Raw genomic sequence first — 20,989 nt, 5'->3', positions numbered from 1 at the left:
ATCAGTTGATTAGCAACCTTAATTCCATCTGTGACTTTATTTTTATTTGCTTGTTTGTTTTGAGACGGAGTCTTGCTTATTGCCCAGTCTGTAGTGCAGTGGTGCAATCTTGGCTCACTGCAACCTCTGCCTCCTGGGTTCAAGTGATTCTCCTGCCTCAGCCTCCCAAGTAGCTGGGACTACAGGTACGTGCCACCATGCCAAGCTATTTTTTTTTTTTTGTACTTTTAGTAGAGACAGGGTTTCACTGTGTTAGCCAGAATGGTCTTAATCTCCTGACTTCATGATCCTCCCACCTCCACCCCCCAAAGTGCTTGGGATTACATGTATGAGCCACCACACCCGGCTCCATCTGTGACTTTAATTTTCCTTTGACATGTCACCTGACATAGGAATACCTACACATAGGATTAGCCTACACAAGAAAAATATAACAAAGATTTCACGAAATGAATTATTGAATTATGTAGCAGAAGTGAATATAGTTCAGTAATTAGCAATGACACATAGTTAAACATACAAAAGAATTCCTATTAGAGAATATATATCTAATTTTTATGCAAACATTAAGTGTCTTTTGAATGGGGTAGACCTAGGTCAAAAGTGCTATTTATTTCTAGTTTCAACACTATCTTCTGTTAAATCTTGCACAAATAATGTAACATTCCTCGGTCTTGGCTGCCTTCTCTAGAGAAAGTATGATGGGCCAGCTTCATGATGTAAGTGTCAAACTTTATTTTATATTTTTTGTCATGAAAATTTTTTCTTTCAAAATTGAACAATACTGGCATATGATGCAATTGTTCCTTAAATATTTGTTGAAACTGAAACCAGCCCAACTGTCCCATAGAAATGATATTTGTGGGTTTTTGAACGAATATAGAAATTAACCACCCCAGTCTTAAAACTTGAAATTTACATTTGTCTCATCTGAGTTCCTTCCTCAGGAAACCCATCATCAGGCAAGGGACTGAAACTCATCAGATCATCACATCTAGACAACAAGAGGCCAGGCCTTTCATTCATGGTTGCCTCCTTACTCCCCAATTCCTGTCTTACATTCCTTATCCGCTATATGATCCCCATAATTTTAGTGGTTCAGAGACAGATTTGAGACTGATCTCTCATCCACCTCGGCTGCAGCATCTGAAGAAGCCTTCTTCCCTGGCAATACTTTCTGTCTCTGCCACTGGCTTTCTGTGTGGCGAGCAATGTGACTTAGATGGATTCCCTGCTTTCAGCAACAAAAATAGTGTGGGCAAATAATTGAGATGAAATTCTACTGAGAAGTGTTTGATGGAAATAAGATAAAAACAAGCTGCTGACACTAACACGTGTGGGTGTGCTGAGTAAGAGGTAGGATTGGCCAAAAATCTAAAAGAAGCCCTACCTACTTTCTCTCTGTGGTTGGCTCTTAAGTTTTATCAAATCTTCAGGTTATAAGGAGGAAAGTTTTTTTTAAAATTATTATACTTTAAGTTCTGGGATACATGTGCAGAACGTGCAGGTTTGTTACATAGGTATACACATGCCATGGTGATTTGCAGCATCCATCACCCCGTCATCCACATTAGGTATTTCTCCTAATACTATTCCTCTTTTAGCCGCCCCAATCCCCAACAGGTCCTAGTGTATGATGTTCCCCTCCCTGTGTCCACGAGTTCTCATTGTTCAACACCCACTTATGAGTGAGAACATGCAGTGTTGATTTTCTGTTCTTATGTCAGTTTGCTGAGAATGATGGTTTCCAGCTTTATTCACGTCCCTGCAAAGGACATGAACTCATCCTTTATATGGCTGCATAGTATTCCATGGTGTATATGTGCCATATTTTCTTTATCCAGTCTACCACTGATGGGTATGTGGGTTGGTTCCAAATCTTTGCTACTCTGAACAGTGGCACAATAAACATACGGGTGCATGTGTCTTTCCTCAAAGATCTAGAAATAGAAATACCATTTGACCCAGCAGTCCCATTAGTGGGAATATACCCCAAAGAGAAAAGTTTTAAACCTTGCATCTAGATGACACAATGGGGATCAGTTTTAACATTTCCTCATATAAAGTTATGAGGATAAACATCTAATACATCCAATGTAATTGAATCACGAAAGATTATCATTGGAGGATAACAAATCATAATGAAAGCATAAAAAATACAATTACAATTATTTCATAATGCATTTTGAAATACAGAAAATCCTAATATAATATGTTATCTACAAATTCTCCAACGATATCAAGTAATGTCTCTGCCTTCCACTAGAACTGTTTGAAATGCGTACATGTATTACGTGCATGGGAATGAATAGTGATATGCATACTTCCACTATGCAGGTATAATGGCCATTACAGGCTGAGAGTTCCAGGTAGTTTAAATACCTGGTCTCCGCTAAAACAAAAGATAGCATCTATATACAAAGGAGATAACTTTGCAACAAGGGAAATTACTTTAAAGCATATTCTTACCTATACAATTGTCTTTTTGATGAATATTAGTAAACTCTGAACTGATCCTAATACCGTGTTTGAGGAATGGTTCTCTTTTGATGCTTTTTGATAATAATGTGGTTGTATGCATATATTCAGGAGTCTTATCAAGATATATAATCTGGAGGGCAAATAAATACTATACAGCAATCGATTTTTGTATTAAGAGCTAAATAGAAAGTCTTAATAGCTCGTATAAAGGCTGCATAACATCTGAAAAGTGCCTTCTTTTTCACATCCACAGAAGAAAAGGCACATTTGGATAAATCTTGATAACTATGTTGTAAACATTAGTACCCCTCAAAGAATAATTTTAACCTCATATATATGCTTTGTGTAATATGGAAACAAATAATATAGCACATTGAAAAAAAGCCATCAGGGTTATGAAATAATGAAACTGACATAGGTTTTTTACTTTGAGTTGATGCCATAATGGGATGAAACCTTTGGAAGCTGGGATAGGGTGAATGCATTCCACACAAGAAATAGATGTTTATCTTTGGTGGCCAGAGGGTAGACTGCAGTAGGCAGAAAACAGCCTCCCACAGATGCTCACATCTTTAACTCTGGAGCCTATACCTGTGTTGGAGTATGCCATGGAGTATACCATTAAGCTTGCAGAAGAATGGTCAGGGAGATGCAATTTTGCTGGCTTTGACAGAAAATGAACTGCCATCATGATCAAGTAAAGACGTAGAAAAAAACTGTAAAAAAGTTTGGGGGAAAGAAATGACCTTGGCTTTCAATATTGTATTTGTCTCGTATTGCTGCCGTAACAGATTGTCACAAATGTGGTGGCTTAAAGCAGCACGAATTTGTCTCTTACAGTCCTGGAAGACAAAACTAAAATAAAAGGGTCATCAGGGCTGCATTTCTCTGGAGGCTCTAGGAGCAGAAGCAGTTTCCTTTCCTGTTCCAGCTTCTGCAGGCCACCCACATGTCTTGGCTCTTGGCCCCTTTTCTCCATCTTTAAAGCCAGCAACACTGCATCTTTCTGCCTTTTCTTCTGTAGTCCCTCTCTCTCTGACTGACTCTTTTCTGCTGACTCTCTCTTCCACTTTGAAGGACCTTTGTGATTACACTGGGCCCATCTGGCTAATCCAGGATAATCTCCCCATTTTAATCAGTTGACTAACAACCCTAATTCCCCATTGACAAGTAATCTAACATATGTATATGTTTCAGGAATCAGAATGTGTATATCTTTGAGGATCCTTTATTCTGTCTTCTTAATAGACTAATGGTTTACTTAAGATTACAGTTTAAAAAAAAAAAAAAAAAAAGCTCTTTTCCTAAAAATTGTATTTGAAGAGTTGTGCAGTAGAAAAGAATTTTGCTGAGGTTCAGGACACTCACCTTTCTATTCCAGCATGGCCTGCTGCTGGGTAGCTATATCCCTGGAAAACTTAGAGCTCCATTTCTTTGAGACCAGACAGCTGGACTGGTGATAAATGAAGTCAATTTATAAAATTCTATGACTCTATGACATTTTCTGTGCTTAATGTCATAAGGAATCCTATATACTCAGTGGTATAAGTCTCAATACTTTAAGTGAAATTAGGTTCATTAGGGGATCACAAGCACTTGAGTGCATTGAGAATTAACAATTTTTTTTCTTTTTAAAGTTGAAAATATTAAGAGGGCCTATTTATCTTTTACAAAGGGTTATTTTTCTCTCTCTTTTAGAAAGCAGACTTGGGAAATTTTTAAATAGTTTTTTTAAGAGTCTCCCAATATTTTTTTCAGTTTAAAATCTGGTTTGATAATACGAAAGACCTTATAATCACCTACTTAAATATTTGCATTTAGTATACTATAAGAAATGAAACCTTTCTAATCAGAGCATGCGAATCTCTCATGTATTTTCGAGTATAAGCAGTCACATTAAAGAGAATCTGACCCTCCATGTATTCCAGTGGTAAAACTTTCTTAAGATAAACTGAAGCTTTGAGAGCAGGGTTAACAGACTAACAGTAGAAACAATCTCAATGTGCCTTAGTTAAACTTGAATTTCACATAAAGAACATATCATTTTAGTATAACTATATGCCATACAATATTTGGTACCATACTTGTCATAAAAAAAATACAACTTGTTTATCTAAAATTCAAATTTAACTGGGTACCCTGTATTTTGATCTGGCAATCCTACTCGAGAGGCTAATCACATATTTTCCAAATTTAACTTTTAGAATCAGCAGAATAAAAGGAGGACTTCAATGACAAAGGGCTGAACGCAGAGCCACGGCTTTTTGAGCAGTTGTTCTATCGTGACCACTAGCAGCATTTGCTGTGAGCTCCTTTTCTGATATTTACAAGGGATTTGATTTTGAGAGTAAAATCTCCCCAATGTCCATATTCCCCCTCACCAAGAACTTCATCCATAAAGCATATCTTTCTGCTTTCCCCCTGTACCCATGTGCATATGAGCATTATCACTACACAAGATTTAAGCCTGAAATAAAATTAACCAAAGAGAACTGCTGACTTGTTTGGCACTATTTGATTTCATTATTTCTTTCTTTCTTTATTTTGAGATGGAGTCTTGCTCTGTCACCTGGTCTGGAGTGCAGTGGCACCATCTCGGCTCACTACAACCTCTGCCTCCTGGGTTCAAGCAATTCTCCTGCCTCAGCCTCCCAAGTAGCTGGGATTATAGGCAAGTGCCACCATGTCCGAGTAACTTTTGTATTTTTGGTAGAGACAAGATTTCACCAGGTTGACCAGGCTGGTCTCGAATTGCTGACCTTACGTGATCTGCCTGCCTCGTCCTCCCAAAGTGTTGGGATTATAGGCATGAGCCACTGAGCCCACCTGATTTCATTGTTATTAAATGCAAACTAGTGTCGTGTACTGGATCACATTAGAGGGGAGCTGAAGGCTTCATCTGCTAGGATGGTGGGTGAGCCACTGTTCTGAACACACAGCTAGTTAGCTACCCCATAATATACTTAAAGCATACCCATAAAGTCACAAGCCCTTCATACCCCTGCTAGTGAAATGTTTCCTGCTTTTTATGAAGAACGAGAAAACTTCATTAGAGAAAAACGCTCACTGTCCCCAGGTGCCAGTAGATTGGCTTTTAATGTCTGTTCAAAGAAAATATAATCCAGGGCCGGGTGCGGTGGCTCAAGCCTGTAATCCCAGCACTTTGGGAGGCCGAGGCAGGTGGATCACGAGGTCAAGGGATCGAGACCATCCTGGTCAACATGGTGAAACCCCGTCTCTACTAAAAATACAAAAAATTAGCTGGGCACGGTGGCACATGCCTGTAATCCCAGCTACCCAGGAGGATGAGGCAGGAGAATTGCCTGAACCCAGGAGGCGGAGGTTGCGGTGAGCCGAGATCGCGCCATTGCACTCCAGCCTGGGTAACAAGAGCAAAACTCCGTCTCAAAAAAAAAAAAGAAAAGAAAAGAAAATATAATCCATTTGCAAATGTGGATTTGCATGTCTTTTATAAATTCTGTAGCTCCCATAATGTTACACATGACCTCAACACAGAATCTCAAATAGTCTAACTGAGATTGTACTCTACCTTTCCTCTTCCAGCTCAGTACTAAGTTTTAATATGAGAGGCAGTTGGCTTATGAGCAAGAACAAAGCCTCTGATTCAACCTGCATTGCCCATGTTTGAATTCTAGCTCTGTCCGCTGCTAGCTGTATAACCTCGGATAAGTCACTGAACAATATCAGTGTGTCTCAGTTTGTCATCTACAAAAGAAGAAAACTTTATTGCTTACCATATAGAGTCATGAGAATCTAACAACGTGACATGTGTAAAATACTTAGACTAGGGCCTATACATGGTAAGCCCACATATATAAGTATTATTATTACATGAGATTTTAGCCCTAGATGAAAACAACCAAAGCAGACTGCTGATTTATTTGGCGTTTTGTTATGGTTATTATTAAATGCCAGCTAAGGTGCCGACCTTCCATTTCAGAAGACAATGAATTGCGTCCTTCTTCGGTGATCTTTATAGTAGATTTGACATTTTGTTCAGTTTATCAGGGCAGAATGAAAGTAGAATGCAGACATCATATTTAGTTTAGAAAAGAGCAAAGGAATCAAGAAAAGGAAACCACACTTCCAACCTGCCAATACCAGGAAACCTGATCTGACATCCTGGTCAAGATACATGTGTATAAGTTGCGATATTAACATCCATTCACCCTTGACTTTCTACTTTAAATTTAAAGGGAATAGTCTTAGCAGTAATACTCTGATAAATGTATCTCTATGGTAGAAGAGGCCCTGATAGTTCCAAGTGATCTGTAATATTTTAGAGGCAGTTTTGTAGGTAACACAATATGGGTGGGTGTTTTACAGTGAAGAGATCCAATATCCACCTACCAAACTGACGAAGGTCCAAGCAGAGATTTGCTCCCTCCACTAACGTGGTGTTCCGGCAGATGGTCCACAGATTAAAGTACATGTAAACTGGCAGGGAGGTGAACGCTGTGACTCCCAGCCAGGCCAACATGAACAGGTATGTCAGCATAATGAACTGCAAAAGAGAAAAAAATGGAGAGGGAAAACATAATCCACCAAAGAAGAAGAATTTTGTGTTTAATCTGCAAAGCTCTATACAGAAGGCTTATAGGGATACAGTACCCAAGTCAGTATCACAACACTGCTGATGTGCAGCACAGGAGGTTGAGAAATAGTGCATATAATGGGTTAAGTGATTTTTCATGCTGGAAAATCATATCTTGGCAGAAGTTCTGATGTATCAAAAAAAGGTAATCCTTCTGCGTTATAATGCCTTCTCATCCATGTATTTAACTTTAAAATCTCATCACAGATTATTTTTAAAACTTTAGAAAATATTCCTGGGTATTTAGAAAGTATTCACTTTGCAAAGGGAATTCGGGAGAATTAAAAGTCTGTCAATAAATTTATGTAGGAATAAACTGTTACCATGTCATGTCATAAATATTTAAGCTATTTAGCCATGTTTCCAGCTAACAAATATGGTAGTTCTCAAATCACATTAGTATATAATAATGTGTATTCTTTTTAAAAAATTTTTATAAACGTATATTTTGTTTTATGCATGTTAATTTTACCTTTTATGTATATACTAAAATATTATTTTAATTTTGAAAATAAAGTTTTAAAAATCATTTCAGAAACGTTTTAAATATTTATAAAGTGTATAATAGGTGTTCATGTATCCTAGATAGAAATGAATAAAATACTTAGTTTAAGCATGGATTTACATGAAGTTTTAGTTCACACATGGTATAAATGCTGAATAAAATGACATGTTAATGTATGTATTAGTGGATGAATAGTAGGCATCAGATAGAAAAATGTCTGAAATAGAGCCCCGGGACACCAGAAGCCACATTTCTATAGATGCATGTTCTTCTGAAATTCAGAAGCACACTTTGACCAAAGACTGGAATTGATTCAGTAGTGCATTCTGGCTTAAATCTTAACACCTCAAGTAATCACATTTTCAAAATAGCAATACAGTATATAAATAATAAATATACTGAACGAAACTTGATCTTTTATTCAACCCTATTAATCCCTTTTGTGATGAGTTATTAGCCAGATTTTACCCCATGATTTAGGTGAAATCTCAAACAAGTCAAACTTATGCAATAAATCTCATAATATATACTAAAATTAGCACTTTTTAAATAGTAAATTTGGAATCAATGCCATGATAAAACTTATGCACCTATATTAAAGTTATATTGTGATTAACATAGAGATTATTGAAATTAAAGATAGCAAGGAATTTATAAAACAAATGTAAAGAAAGGCAGGATGTGAAGCCAATGAGTCCTGAGATCATGCCCTTCCATTAAGTATGTTACTAAATGCCCCAGTGTTTCAGAAACCCACAGCATTTTTTCTTTGAGATGGATCTCACTCTGTCACCCAGACTGGAGTGCAGTGATGAAATCTCGGCTCACCACAACTTCCGCCTCCTGGTTTCAAGTGATTCTCCTGCTTCAGCCTCCTGAGTAGTTAGGATTACAGGCATGCACCACCCCACCCAGGTAATTTTTGTATTTTTAGTAGAGATGGGGTTTCATCATGTTGGTCAGGCTGTTATCGAACTCCTGACCTCATAATCCACCCACCTGGGCCTCCCAAAGTGCTGGGATTACAGGTGTGAGCCACTGCGCCCAGCCCCCAGAGTATTTTCAAACGCATGTTTTCTAATAATATTGTTTTATCTTATGTCAGGTATTACTTCCTTTTTGTCTCTCAAACGAAATGCTAATAGTTGGAACCAACATCTGTCCCAACAATATCCTTAAACTAAGATTTGGCAGACATGTTTAAACCCTATACATCCAAGATGAAACAAACCCTAAAATTTGCTGAATATTAATTTATTTAAATCACTAAAGGAAGGAGAGTAACTATCATTAAAAGTTATTTTTTAAAAAATAAAAGTTTACACTCCTTTTAGAATTATTTTAGTCTTGCTGAACAAATACGAGGCTAAAAATAAATAGAGATTTATGGTAGGATTTCAGCCATGTAAGGCAATAACACTTCCCCCTTATTTTACTGATTAAAAGAATAAAATAGTCCAGGTGGAAATATAGACAATATTTGGTCTTGAGACACACTTGACTGTATATGGTAAACCTTTTGCTCATCTCCTCCAGAGGAAAAGTATAATAATAATATGATGATGATGATGATTATTATTATTTTGAGACGGACTGTCACTCTCACCCAGGCTGGAGTATGGTGGCCTGATCTTGGCTCATTGCAACTTCCGCCCCCCTGGTTCAAGGGATTCTCCTGCCTCAGCCTCCCAAGTAGTTGGGATTACAGGAGCCTGACACCACACCAGGCTAATTTTTGTATTTTTTTAGTAGAGACAGGATTTCACCATCTTGGCCAGGCTGGTCTTGAACTCATAACTTCATGATCCACCAGCCTCAGCCTCCCAAAGTGCTGGGATTACAGGTGTGAGCCACTGCACCCTGCCAATATTAATATATTTAAGTGGTCTTTATCTTTTCTTTTTGGACTGTGGAATGTAGTGCATCAATAGATGAAGTTCGCAGAACAGCGGAAGGGTTAGCTCAGAATTTCTCCCCTGTCAAAGGCTTCCCTCCCTATCACATCGTTGCTTAGTCACCAGGCTAAGTGAGAATGGTTGCTAAGCCTCTGAAAAAGGATAAGCATACTCCAAGTGAAAGTACCCATTCACCTCTAATACTAATAAACTGTATGATAGAATGCAGGTCATTTTCCATCTTTTGCCATTGGATTCTAATATGTAAGAGGTAGAAATCTATCTTTCTATTTATTTAACAAGCACTGGCATGCCAGTTACTGTGTTCCTAAATATCACATCACATGTTTTTAGCAATAAAAGAGGGTCTTCTGGCATACTGATGAAAGGCACAGGCTCTTCAGCTGGCTTGAATCTAGTCTGCTCTTTACACTTCTGTTTCTGCCTCCGAAAAATGGAAATAACTAGAATGGCAATCATTAAAAGCTCTGGAGACAACAGATGCTGGAGAAGATGTGGAGAAATAGGAACACTTTTACACTGTTGGTGGGAGTATAAATTATTTCAACCATTGTGGAAGACAATGTGGAAATTCCTCAAGGACCTAGAAATAGAAATTCCATTTGATCCAGCAATCCCATTACTGGGTATGTATCCAAAGGATTATAAATTGTTCTATTATAAAGACACATGCACAACTATGTTCATTGCAGCACTGTTTACAATAGCAAAGACCTGGAACCAACCCAAATTCCCATCAATGATAGACTGGACAAAAAAAATGTGGCACATATATACCATGGAATATTATGCAGCCATAGAAAATGATGGGTTCCTGTCCTTTGTAGGGATATGGATGAATCTGTAAACCATCATTCTCAGCAAACTGACACAAGAACAGAAAATCAAACATTGGATGTTCTCACTCATAGGTGGGTGCTGAACAATGAGAACACATGGACACAGGGAGGGGAGCATCACACACTGGGGTCTGTTAGGGGAGACTAGGAAAGGAACAGTGGGGACTACAGAGGTTGGGGAGGGTAATATGGGGAGAAATGCCAGATATAGGTGACGGGGGGATGGAGGCAGCAAACCACTTTGCCATGTATGTACCTATGCAACAATCCTCCATGATCTGCATATGTACCCCAGAATCTAAAGTATAATAAAAAATATTTTTTAAAAGATGGAAATAACTCCAAACTGGCCTCACGTTTAAGTGAGGCTGAGATGAGATAATGCATGAAAAGCATTTAGCGTTGAAACCTGACACATAAGAAGCTTTGACAAAAATATTAGCTATTTTTATCTTTCAAAATATCAGTGTGATTACTACTATTGCCATACGTTTTGTACATACTATGGAATTATATAAGTCTATATAGTCTTATAGAATAAAGGAATTAGATTTCATTTCATGTTTGGATAAATTAAAAGAATGATAAGTTCTTGAGCCTGGGAAAGTTATTTAAAATGAACTCTCCTCTCAAGAAGAAAGCTTCCAGAAATTCTTGGAAACCACCCTGAAAGTGAAGAATTCCTCTTAAAGGAATACCTTTAGGGGGAAAGTCTTTTTTAATAACATTTTCATTATTAGCAATAGCAGATCTCAAACCTAATGTAGTCTCTAGAACAACGAACATGATATGGCAGCCTGAAACTTTGGAGGACTCAAAGCCACGCTAAAGTCCGTGGGAGAGTAATAAGCATGCCTTTGGTTGCATCTTCTCTATCTTATTTTTCACTTGTTCTACCCTTACGAATCTTTCTAAAGCTTCTTTTGAAGCTGCTGTTCACTGTAGAATGGAACTTGTAATTCAATAGGTTTAGATTCAAAGTAGCTTGGAACACTTTGAACTGTGCTGCTACTGCTACTTTACAAGGCAATAAGAGGTCTAACTTCTGAAATCACAGGACTGACTCACATCCTCTTTCTACTCTGAGCTATGTTATAGAAAATTAACAAAGCTGGATGATATAGAGCTACTCAGTGTGGCGAGAAAATATTTTCATTACTATTAATGCATAAGTTTTGTTCTAGAAAAATGCAAATGACTTTATTTTCTAATTTTGAATGTAAATCGGTTGTATTCCAAGGCGTAGAAGCTCACTAAAGTATTCACTAAAGTAGTTAAAGAAGCTAAATATGTAATTTGATCTTTCCATTTTATGTTCTATTTTAGAATCTGATGATTACTAAAATTTAAGAATTATTCAAATTGATCATGCATAATCCTAGGTAGAAAATCTTTTTATGAAATAAATAAAATATTTCATAATTACAAATTTATTTTAACTATACATCGTGAGTCATATCATGGCTATATATATATAGTCATCTAAACTAAATACATTAATAAGCTGCTCTTACTTTTATTAGAACAAACTCTGAGAATGTAGAAAATTCTTCTTCTGATTTTAAAAACTTTTTTATGTGTACGTGTGCCTTTATTAATCTCTGTTTTTGGATAAAACACTTTCTGAAATTCATCTTCATAAAATCTGTTTGAGAAACATAGTGGAAAATGAAAAAAATGATAAAAGTACTATTGAACTTGAAATCAGATGACCTAGTCACTAGTTTGACATATCACTGAATCCCTCATAGATATTTTCCTCGTGTGTGCACTGAAAATTATGACACTTTTCCCATAGGGCTATGATGTAAACAAGAAGATCCTATATAAAAATCACTTAACATGAAATGTGAGCAGTAACTCAAAGAGAGGAAATAGTCTGATTTAATAAAATGTATTACTTGTACTTTCAGAGGGTAAGTATGGACATAAGGAAACTATTTCTGTCCCATTTGCTGTTTATTGCTTTGAAGAGACACTGAATGTTAATTTCTAGCAATTCCAGGAAGGGAGGATAAGTTCTATAGGAATTACATAAATGAAGTGGCCTCTTTGGCTTTTCTTATTTTGGTCATTATTTAGGATTACTCACATATATTAAAATGCTGACTAATTCCTCCTGACTCACCAAAAAAAATAAAAATCAGTCAAACTTCCTTAATTTGAATTAGTTAATTTGTTGATCATTGAAAGTAAAATTGGTATAAAATGATAAAGACTGGGTACCGTGTATTTAATTAATATCTGACATATTTCATTATCCCATAATCATTTAGTAGCATTTCATCAGAACATGCAAATGACTAGCAAAGCAAGCATCCTTTTACTATATTTCCTGCTGGATTTTTTGGTTTTATTCAATATACATTTCTAGAAATTCTACCACGTTAGCATTCAATTCAACAAAATTGTTATGAGTTACTTCTTTTTCACTTGAAATTAAGTAAAATCACATGTAATTACTGTTTTGATGTCAACCTGGATACTCTAATCACTTTTAGAAATCTGGTAGAGAAATTGAAACAGCAAGGTTTCATGTTCTTTAGAAAGAGGCCACATATTCTTGTTCCTTGATTAGGTAGCCATTAAGATTGCAGTGTATTTAGCTTGAAAATAACTTGTAAAATGTAATTGGTTTTTCATCTGAACTCCTATGAACTTAGACTTAATGTCTAAGGAAATCACACCCCGTTGAGCTCTAGACTTTCTGTGGCAACTTTAGCAGATGTGCACCAGTATAGGTAAAAATGACACCTTGGAAGTCGGCAGCATTGATGAAAAGAAGCCAGCTGACTCTGATTCCGAAAGTCTCTGAGTCTCTGAACTAACTGCTGAAAACATATGCCACATGTTTAATAGAATGATATGATATCATGAAGAGTTTCAGATAAAGGGCACATTTAAACTTAAGCGAAATGAATAAAATGGATGTATCCAAAGCCTCTTTATAATCAAAAATATTCTATCAGATTGAACTTGGGTCATTGTTTCTCACTGTTTCAAGGCATAGGCTATAAAAATAGTTTGCTAAATCTTAGCTCAGAACCTTATATTTCACAATGATATAGTTTTGTAATATTTTCTCCTCTTGGAATGAATTTAAATAGTAGCAATCCAATCATGTTTCCCACTTAAACAACAAAGCAAAATATCTTTAAACTTTATCAAACTCAGGGTTTAATAATCCTGTGATTTTCTTAAAAAAAAAAAAAAAAGCTTCAATAGGTAGACAACAGCTGAGGGAACGCAGTTTCTAATAGTGGTTTTCACCACCAGATAGTAGGATCAGGTTAATGTGAGAGAGAAAAAGCAGCTCAGGCCTCTCCTGTGCTAACTAAATCTATATTTTTGAAATCACTGCACGTGATTCTAATAGATATCCATTGTTAAGAACTCCTTCTATATAGAAATCAAAGGAGATCTCAGGAGTACATTTGTTGTAAAGACTTCTTTGATCTTCAGCTTTACACTCCGACAGGGTACTATCCCTAATGTTTAATAAACAATGAGATAATAAGCCAGACATGCATACTAATGTCAATGAAACAGCCAAAGGCATGAACGAGTGGGGTAATGGACATGAGCTAGATATTGAAATCAGAGTGTCTCAAATTTGCCACTACTGAATTTGAGGCCAGATCATTCTTTGTCAAGGGGGCTGTCCTGTACAATATAGGACGTTTGAAAATATCCCTGGCCTCTAACCACTAGATGTCAGGTATCAGTTGTGCAATCAAAATGTCTCAATTTCCCTGAGGGAAAAATAGCTTATTTCCTGTTGAAAACTACAACACTAAGGCAGGAAAACACCAAGTCAAAGGGAAAAAAAATGCATACCTAAATATACTATCACTACAAATGCAAGGCAGAAAAGCATAACAATCTAGTAGGCTCTGGAAATTACACAATGTATACCTTAATGCAGAGGAAGTTACTAAGTCATTATGTAAATTACTCAAAAATATGCAATCATCATCATCATCATCGTCAGTATTATAGCCCAAAACTACCTATGCTTAAGTTGTGATTAAAAAATGATTTTTAAATGATTTGTTCTAACAACTTTATTCAAAACTGACAAAACTTGGAAGCAGCCAAGATGTCCTCCAGTAGATAAACAGATAAATACATTCCAGCCCATCTAGATAAAGGATGGAATATTAGCCAGCACTAAAAAGAAAGAAATGAACTATCAAACTACGAAAAGACATGGAGAAATTTTAAATGCATATGACTAAGTGAAAAAAACAATCTGAAAAAGTCAGTCACTTACTGTGTAATTTCAGCTCTAAGGCATTCTGGAAAAAGAAAAAGTATGGAGACATTAAAAAGATCAGCCATTGCCAAGTGTAGGGGAATGGAGGGATGAATAGGTGGAGCACAAAGGATTTTTAAAGCCCTGAAACGACTGTGTATGAAAGTGTAATGGTGGATACATGTCATTATATATTTGCCAAAACCCAAAGAGTGTGCAACTCTCAGAGAAAACCCTCATCTAAACTGCAGACTTTGGGCAACTGTGAAGTGTCAATGTAGATGCTTCGATGGTGAATGTGCCATTGTGGTGTTGGTGGACTGTTGATAATGGGAGTCTATCCATGTGTTGGGGAGGGGGGCTATGTAAGAAATCCTGGTACTTTCTGCTTAATTTTGCTGTGAGCCTATAAGTGTTCTAAAAAATAAAATCTATTTATATAACAAAAACGATTTGAGAAATTTATTCATGAGCATACGTGAAAAGCTAATAATATGATCTAAGTGTTCACTGTGTGGTTTGGTTCATAAAAGTCACCAATGCCATTGTGAAATGATTACATACTTCAATCTCAGTTGTTAAGGACGATTTCATCAAAATAAAATCATCTGTGAAACAGTCTGGTTTTCCTACGCTGAACTACAGGGATAAAACTACAGAGAGTTTTCAGACAGTGAGTGTAAGGGCTGAAAATGTGTTACCTTAAACATACAGGAAGAAAATCTTAATACCTGTCATATGAGATACCTTTTTTAAGAGCAAAATAAAAATAGCCCATTAAAATAACAACCACAGTATTACTATGTATTGTTACTTTGCAGAAGGTAAAAGAATATTAAAAGTACTCAATGTCCTTTTTAAAAAAAATAGTTAAGAGAAAAATAACAACCAAACCCATTATTATGCTCCATAAATTTCTTTCATTAGATAAAGCAGGTTTATATACTGTCTAAAGCCACACAATGCTAGTCACGAAAACTGCTCTGGAAAGGCAAGCACTCTCTTGGTAAGTTTATCACATTATATTGTCCAGAGTCATTTTGTTCCTAGTAAAAATTAATAGAAATCAGAGCATGAGCTCTTGAGCTAAGATGGGGAAATATATCCAATGTTCTGTCTGTTTTACTTACTGCTTATCTCTAATGCTCAAAGTAGTGCCTGGAACACGGTAGACACTCAACAAACATTTGGTGAATGAATGATGGTGTGAATGAAAGGCTTGTCTTGTGAGGAAATATATCTTACCATGTGTTTATCATTATGATTTATTGGGTTTTGACACATTTACCTGATAACTAAAAATAAAAATATGAAAAATAAAAGGCAACTGTTCACAATAATACAGTATTGACAGATAAATGTCATCTTTAAACTGACAAATCTCAAGATTTTACAAGATGATAATTTCTCATTGGTTGGAAAAGATGAGAAAAAGTGAAAGATTCTGAGGGAGAGCAAAATTAAAAAGAAGTATATGTACGTAAAAGTCTACAACCAAATATGGCCCTAGTGATAAATATATAAATTCAAGTGTTGAAAATTTTAATATATTATGTTAGAAAATAGAGACACTAGACATAGTCTCAACTTGTAAATATTTTCTTAGAAAAATAATGCTGAATAAAGAAAATATGTTGCTAAAAGGTTGACAAAATATTGCTGGAAAAAGTATACATAATATAGTCACAATTTTTTAAAAACACAAAAATAAAGTATTGCTATTACTTTAATAAGACAGAATAATGAAGGGTGAGCTAAAACTACTCAAATTCTTCCATTAACAAGGGTTTTGCTTCTTCTTCCTCAAATTAAAATTAACAACAATTAGAATGAAGAAGCAAAAAAATCAAGTAAATGAAATTGTCATTGAATGCATATGCTGATCTGATTTATGTGGAAGAAAAATTCTAGTGATGGATATATTATCTCACTTAGATTGACAGTGTGAAACTTTTTACTACCACGCCTACAAATAAGATAATTCTGCCATTAATGAACAATCATTATGGACTTTTCTACCTTGGTTATTCTAACTTTCATCATTAAATATTTTGCTAAATAACCAAAAAATAAGATATCAGATTTACAGGCAAACCCTGAACACATTTAATTGTGCAATTAGTATATACTTAGTATATACTTAATACATTTATATATAAGTCTGATAAAAACACTAGAATGTTTTCTTTCTTTTTTTTTTTTTTTTTTTTTTTTTTTTTGAGACGGAGTTTCGCTCCTGTTACCCAGGCTGGAGTGCAATGGCGCGATCTCGACTCACTGCAACCTCCGCCTCCTGGGTTCAGGCAATTCTCCTGCCTCAGCCTCCTGAGTAGCTGGGATTACAGGCACGCGCCACCGTGCCCAGCTAATTTTTTGTATTTTTAGTAGAGACGGGGTTTCACCATGTTGACCAGGATGGTCTCCATCTCTTGAGCTCGTGATCCACCCGCCTCGGCCTCCCAAAGTGCTGGGATTACAGGCTTGAGCCACCGCGCCCGGCCAGAATGTTATCTTTCTAACTCAGATGGAGAATTTAAACAATGTTGACACGTTGACTACATCTCAATATCCAAGAAAAGTGTAATTTCCTTAGAAGTGAGTGATAACCAGTGTGTATTCCTTGATGGGTATTTAATTTCAGATGAAATGGTGAAATCCCATCTCTACTAAAAATACAAAAATTTGCCAGGCGTGGTGGGGGAGCTCCTGTAATCCCAGCTACTCAGGAGGCTGAGGCAAGAGAATCACTTGAATCCAGGATGCGGAGGTTTCAGTGAGCTGAGATTGAACCATTGCGCTCAATCTTGATGACACAGTGAGACTATGCCTCAAAAAAAAAAAAAAAGGAAAGAAAAGAAAAAGGAAAGTCACTGAGGAAGTTAGTTTTAATTTTTAAACTTGAAAAGGAGCAATGAAGAAGGCCACACTAAAATATGATTATTGTTTTAAAGGTGTTTCCATAATTTGAACCATGAGTTATTGCTCTTCACATCAGCCCCTCCATTGGAACCTTCAGAAAGTTGGGCAAGACAAGGAAAAGACATGGAAATGGATACTGATACATATCTGCTTATCATTGTCCTGGGATGAAGTGAGATATGTTTCAGACCAGTGAGAATATGTCTGTTTTTCTACCAAATGGCAACATACAAGCTCTAATTTATATGTGAAGTTATAACACAGAAATAGCTCTTAAAATTGATCATGTAAAGGAAATTATAAGCTTTATCAAAATCCAGGAGAGTACCATATATACCATACACATGCATCAATCTGCTGAGAGATTATAATTGACTCAGATCTTCAAATATTTGAAATGTTAAAAAAATAAATGCTACGTGAATACTTTTTGGCACATTCAGTAGAAATAAAACAGAACTATAAACACTGAAGTGATAGTTTAAAAAAAAATTACATCCAGATTTGTGATAGAAAAATATTTTAAAGAACCGGAGAAAGCAATTAAACAAAAACAGTGACCAGTACATTTAATATTATTATAATATGTCAAAGGAATGAGGCATACCAAAGGAAACATCTAACTATTTGCCACAGGGTCATTCTTCCTCCCTGTATAACGTACTGGGGGTTTTGAGGGAAGGGAATGATAACAGGGGTACACCCTCTTGCCTGCACACCAGCTCGCACACATTTTTTAACTAGTGCTTTTCTTTCTTTCCCACTTAAAACCATATTTAGCTAGGCAAGGCACAGTGGCTCACTCCTCTAACCCCAGCACTTTGGGAGGCTGAGGCAGGCGGATCACCTGAGGTCAGAAGTTCAAGACCAGCCTGGCCAACATGGTAAAAACCCGTCTCTACTAAAAATACAAAAATTAGCCAGACATGGTGGCAGCCATCTGTAATCCCAGCTACTCTCAAGGCTGAGGCAGCAGAATCACTTGAAACTGGGAGGCGGAAGTTGCAGTGAGTTGGTATCCCATCACTGCACTCCAGCCTGGGTGACAGAGTGAGACTCTGTCTCCAAAAAAAAAACACAAAAAACAAGAAAAAAGAGCAATCTTTGTCTTTCTTTCTTTCTTTCTCTCTCTCTCTCTCTCTCTGTATAGCATTTACTTGAAGATATATATATATATATATATATATATATATATATATGTATAGTATTTACTTGAAATCCCTGGTATTTACTTGAACTTATCTAGATAGATAGATAGAGCAAGAGAGAGAGAGAGAAAGAGAGAGAGAGAGAGAGAGAGAGAAAGAAAGAAACCAAGAAGATTCTATTAGAATTAGAATGGGCACCTGAACTGCAACTAGAAAAAAAAACATATTAATTTAGAAATGATGTGGCCAAATTAAAATATAGAAAGTTTAAATAATAATCACTGCTCATGCCATTGGAAGTAATTATGGTAGTGAAATAACTATATATAAAATCATTAAGTAATAAGAACATAAGTGTCAGAGTAAAAGATATAAATTTTCCCTACCTCAAGCATTTTTCCTCTTCAATCCAGCCTTTACTTTTATTTAGAATAATTTTTCTAAAATGTAAAACTAATTGCAACATAGAAACTCTCATATATTTTTGGTGGGAATGCAAAATGGTAGAGCAGTTTTGGAAAGGAGTTTGGCAATGTAGTATAACCCAAATACCCATCAGTGATAGACTGGATAAAGAAAATGTGGCACATATATACGGTGTAATACTATGCAGCCATAAAAAAGGATGAGTTCATGTCCTTTGCAGGGACATGGATGAAGCTGGAAACCATCATTCTCAGCAAACTGACACAAGAACAGAAAACCAAACACCACATGTTCTCATTCATAAGTGGGTGTTGAACAATGAGAACACATAGAAACAGGGAGGGGAATATCACACCGGGGCCTGTCTGAGGGTGTGGGGCTAGGGGAGAGATAGCAGGGGTGAAGGGATTGGGGAGGGATAGCATTAGGAGAAATATCTAATGTAGATGATGGGGGGACGGATGCAGCAAACCACCATGGCACATGTGCACACCTATGCAACAAACCTGCATGCTCTGCATATGTACCCCAGAACTTAAAGTATAATAAATAAATTTTAAAAAAAAAAACTAAACATACTGTTGCTGTGTAATCCAGCCATTGACTTCCTGGTATTTACTTGAATGAGCTGACAACTGATGTCTACAGGAAAACCTTCACACAGATGTTTAAAGCATTTTACTAATTGCCAAAACTTGAAAGCAACCAAGATGTCTCTGGGTAGGGAATGGATAAACAAACCATAATACATCTAGGCAATGGAATATTAGTCAGCATTAAAAAGAAATGAGCTGGGGCTGATGGGTTTGGAGAGAGATACTGGTCAAAGCTCACAAGATTTCAGGTAGACAGGAGGAATAAGTTAACAGATCTATTGTACAACATGGTCCGTTATAGTTAATAACACTGTATTGTATTCTTGAACATTGTTAAGAGAGTAGACTTAAGTGCTCTCAAGACAACAAGCCATCTGAGGCAATGCAAATATCAATTAACTTGATTTAGCCATTCCACAATATATGCATATTTCAAACCAACATGTGGTACAGAATAAATATATACAACTTTTATATGCCAATTTATTCAACCAACCAATCAGTAAAATAAAAATATTTTTAAAAAGAAAAGAAATGTGCTATAAAGCCATGAAATGATGTGGAGGAATCTTAAATGCATATTGCTAAGTGAAAGAAGCCAATTTGGAAAAGCTATGTACTACATGATTCCAACTATGACTTTCTGGGAAAGGCAAAACTGTGGAAACAGTAAAAGAATCAGCCGTGTCCAGGGGTTAGGGATGAGGGAGGAAGCACAGAATATTTTTAGGGCAATGGAGCACTCTGTGTGATACTATAATTGTTGATACATGACATTATACATTTGTCCAAATTCATTGAATATACAACATCAGGAATAAACCGTGATTTAAAATGTGAACTTTGGGTCATGATGTGTCAATGCAGGTTTGTTGATTGTAACAAATGTACCACTCTGGTGTGGAATTTTTTTCCTTTTTTTTTGAGATGGAGTCTCCCTCTATAGCCAGACTGGATTGCAATGGCTTGATCTCTGTCTCCCTGGTTCAGGCAATTCCCCTGCCTCAGCATCCCTAGTAGCTGGGATTACAGGCACATGCCACCATGTCTAGCTAATATTTGTATTTTTAATAGAGATGGGGTTTTACTGTGTTGGCCAGGATGGTCTCAATCTCCTGACCTCATGATCTGCCCACCTCGGCCTCCCAAAGTGCTGGGATAACAGGCGTGAGCTACCGCGCCCATCCAAGAGATTTTAATAGTACAGGAGACTGCATATATGTAAGAGAAAGGAGTATATTTGAATCTCTGTACTTTCTGCTTAATATTGCTGCCAATTTAAAATTGTG

At 36.4% G+C, this 20,989-nt stretch overlaps 1 protein-coding gene across 3 annotated transcripts in view; it reads right to left on the bottom strand.

Moving 5' to 3' along the window:
- The window catches only part of GPM6A (glycoprotein M6A), a 379,853-nt gene that overhangs the window by 12,382 nt on the left and 346,482 nt on the right, over positions 1 to 20,989 (bottom strand). For all 3 annotated transcript variants that reach the window (XM_002745202.6, XM_054252777.2, XM_003732397.5), the window contains exon 4: positions 6,853 to 7,006. In XM_002745202.6, coding sequence (XP_002745248.4) covers positions 6,853 to 7,006 — 154 coding nt within the window. The remainder of the gene's footprint in view (positions 1 to 6,852; positions 7,007 to 20,989) is intronic.

Source organism: Callithrix jacchus, chromosome 3, assembly GCF_049354715.1.
Source record: "Callithrix jacchus isolate 240 chromosome 3, calJac240_pri, whole genome shotgun sequence".
Taxonomy (NCBI): Eukaryota; Metazoa; Chordata; class Mammalia; order Primates; family Cebidae; genus Callithrix; species Callithrix jacchus.
This window is presented reverse-complemented; position numbering and strand designations above follow the sequence as displayed.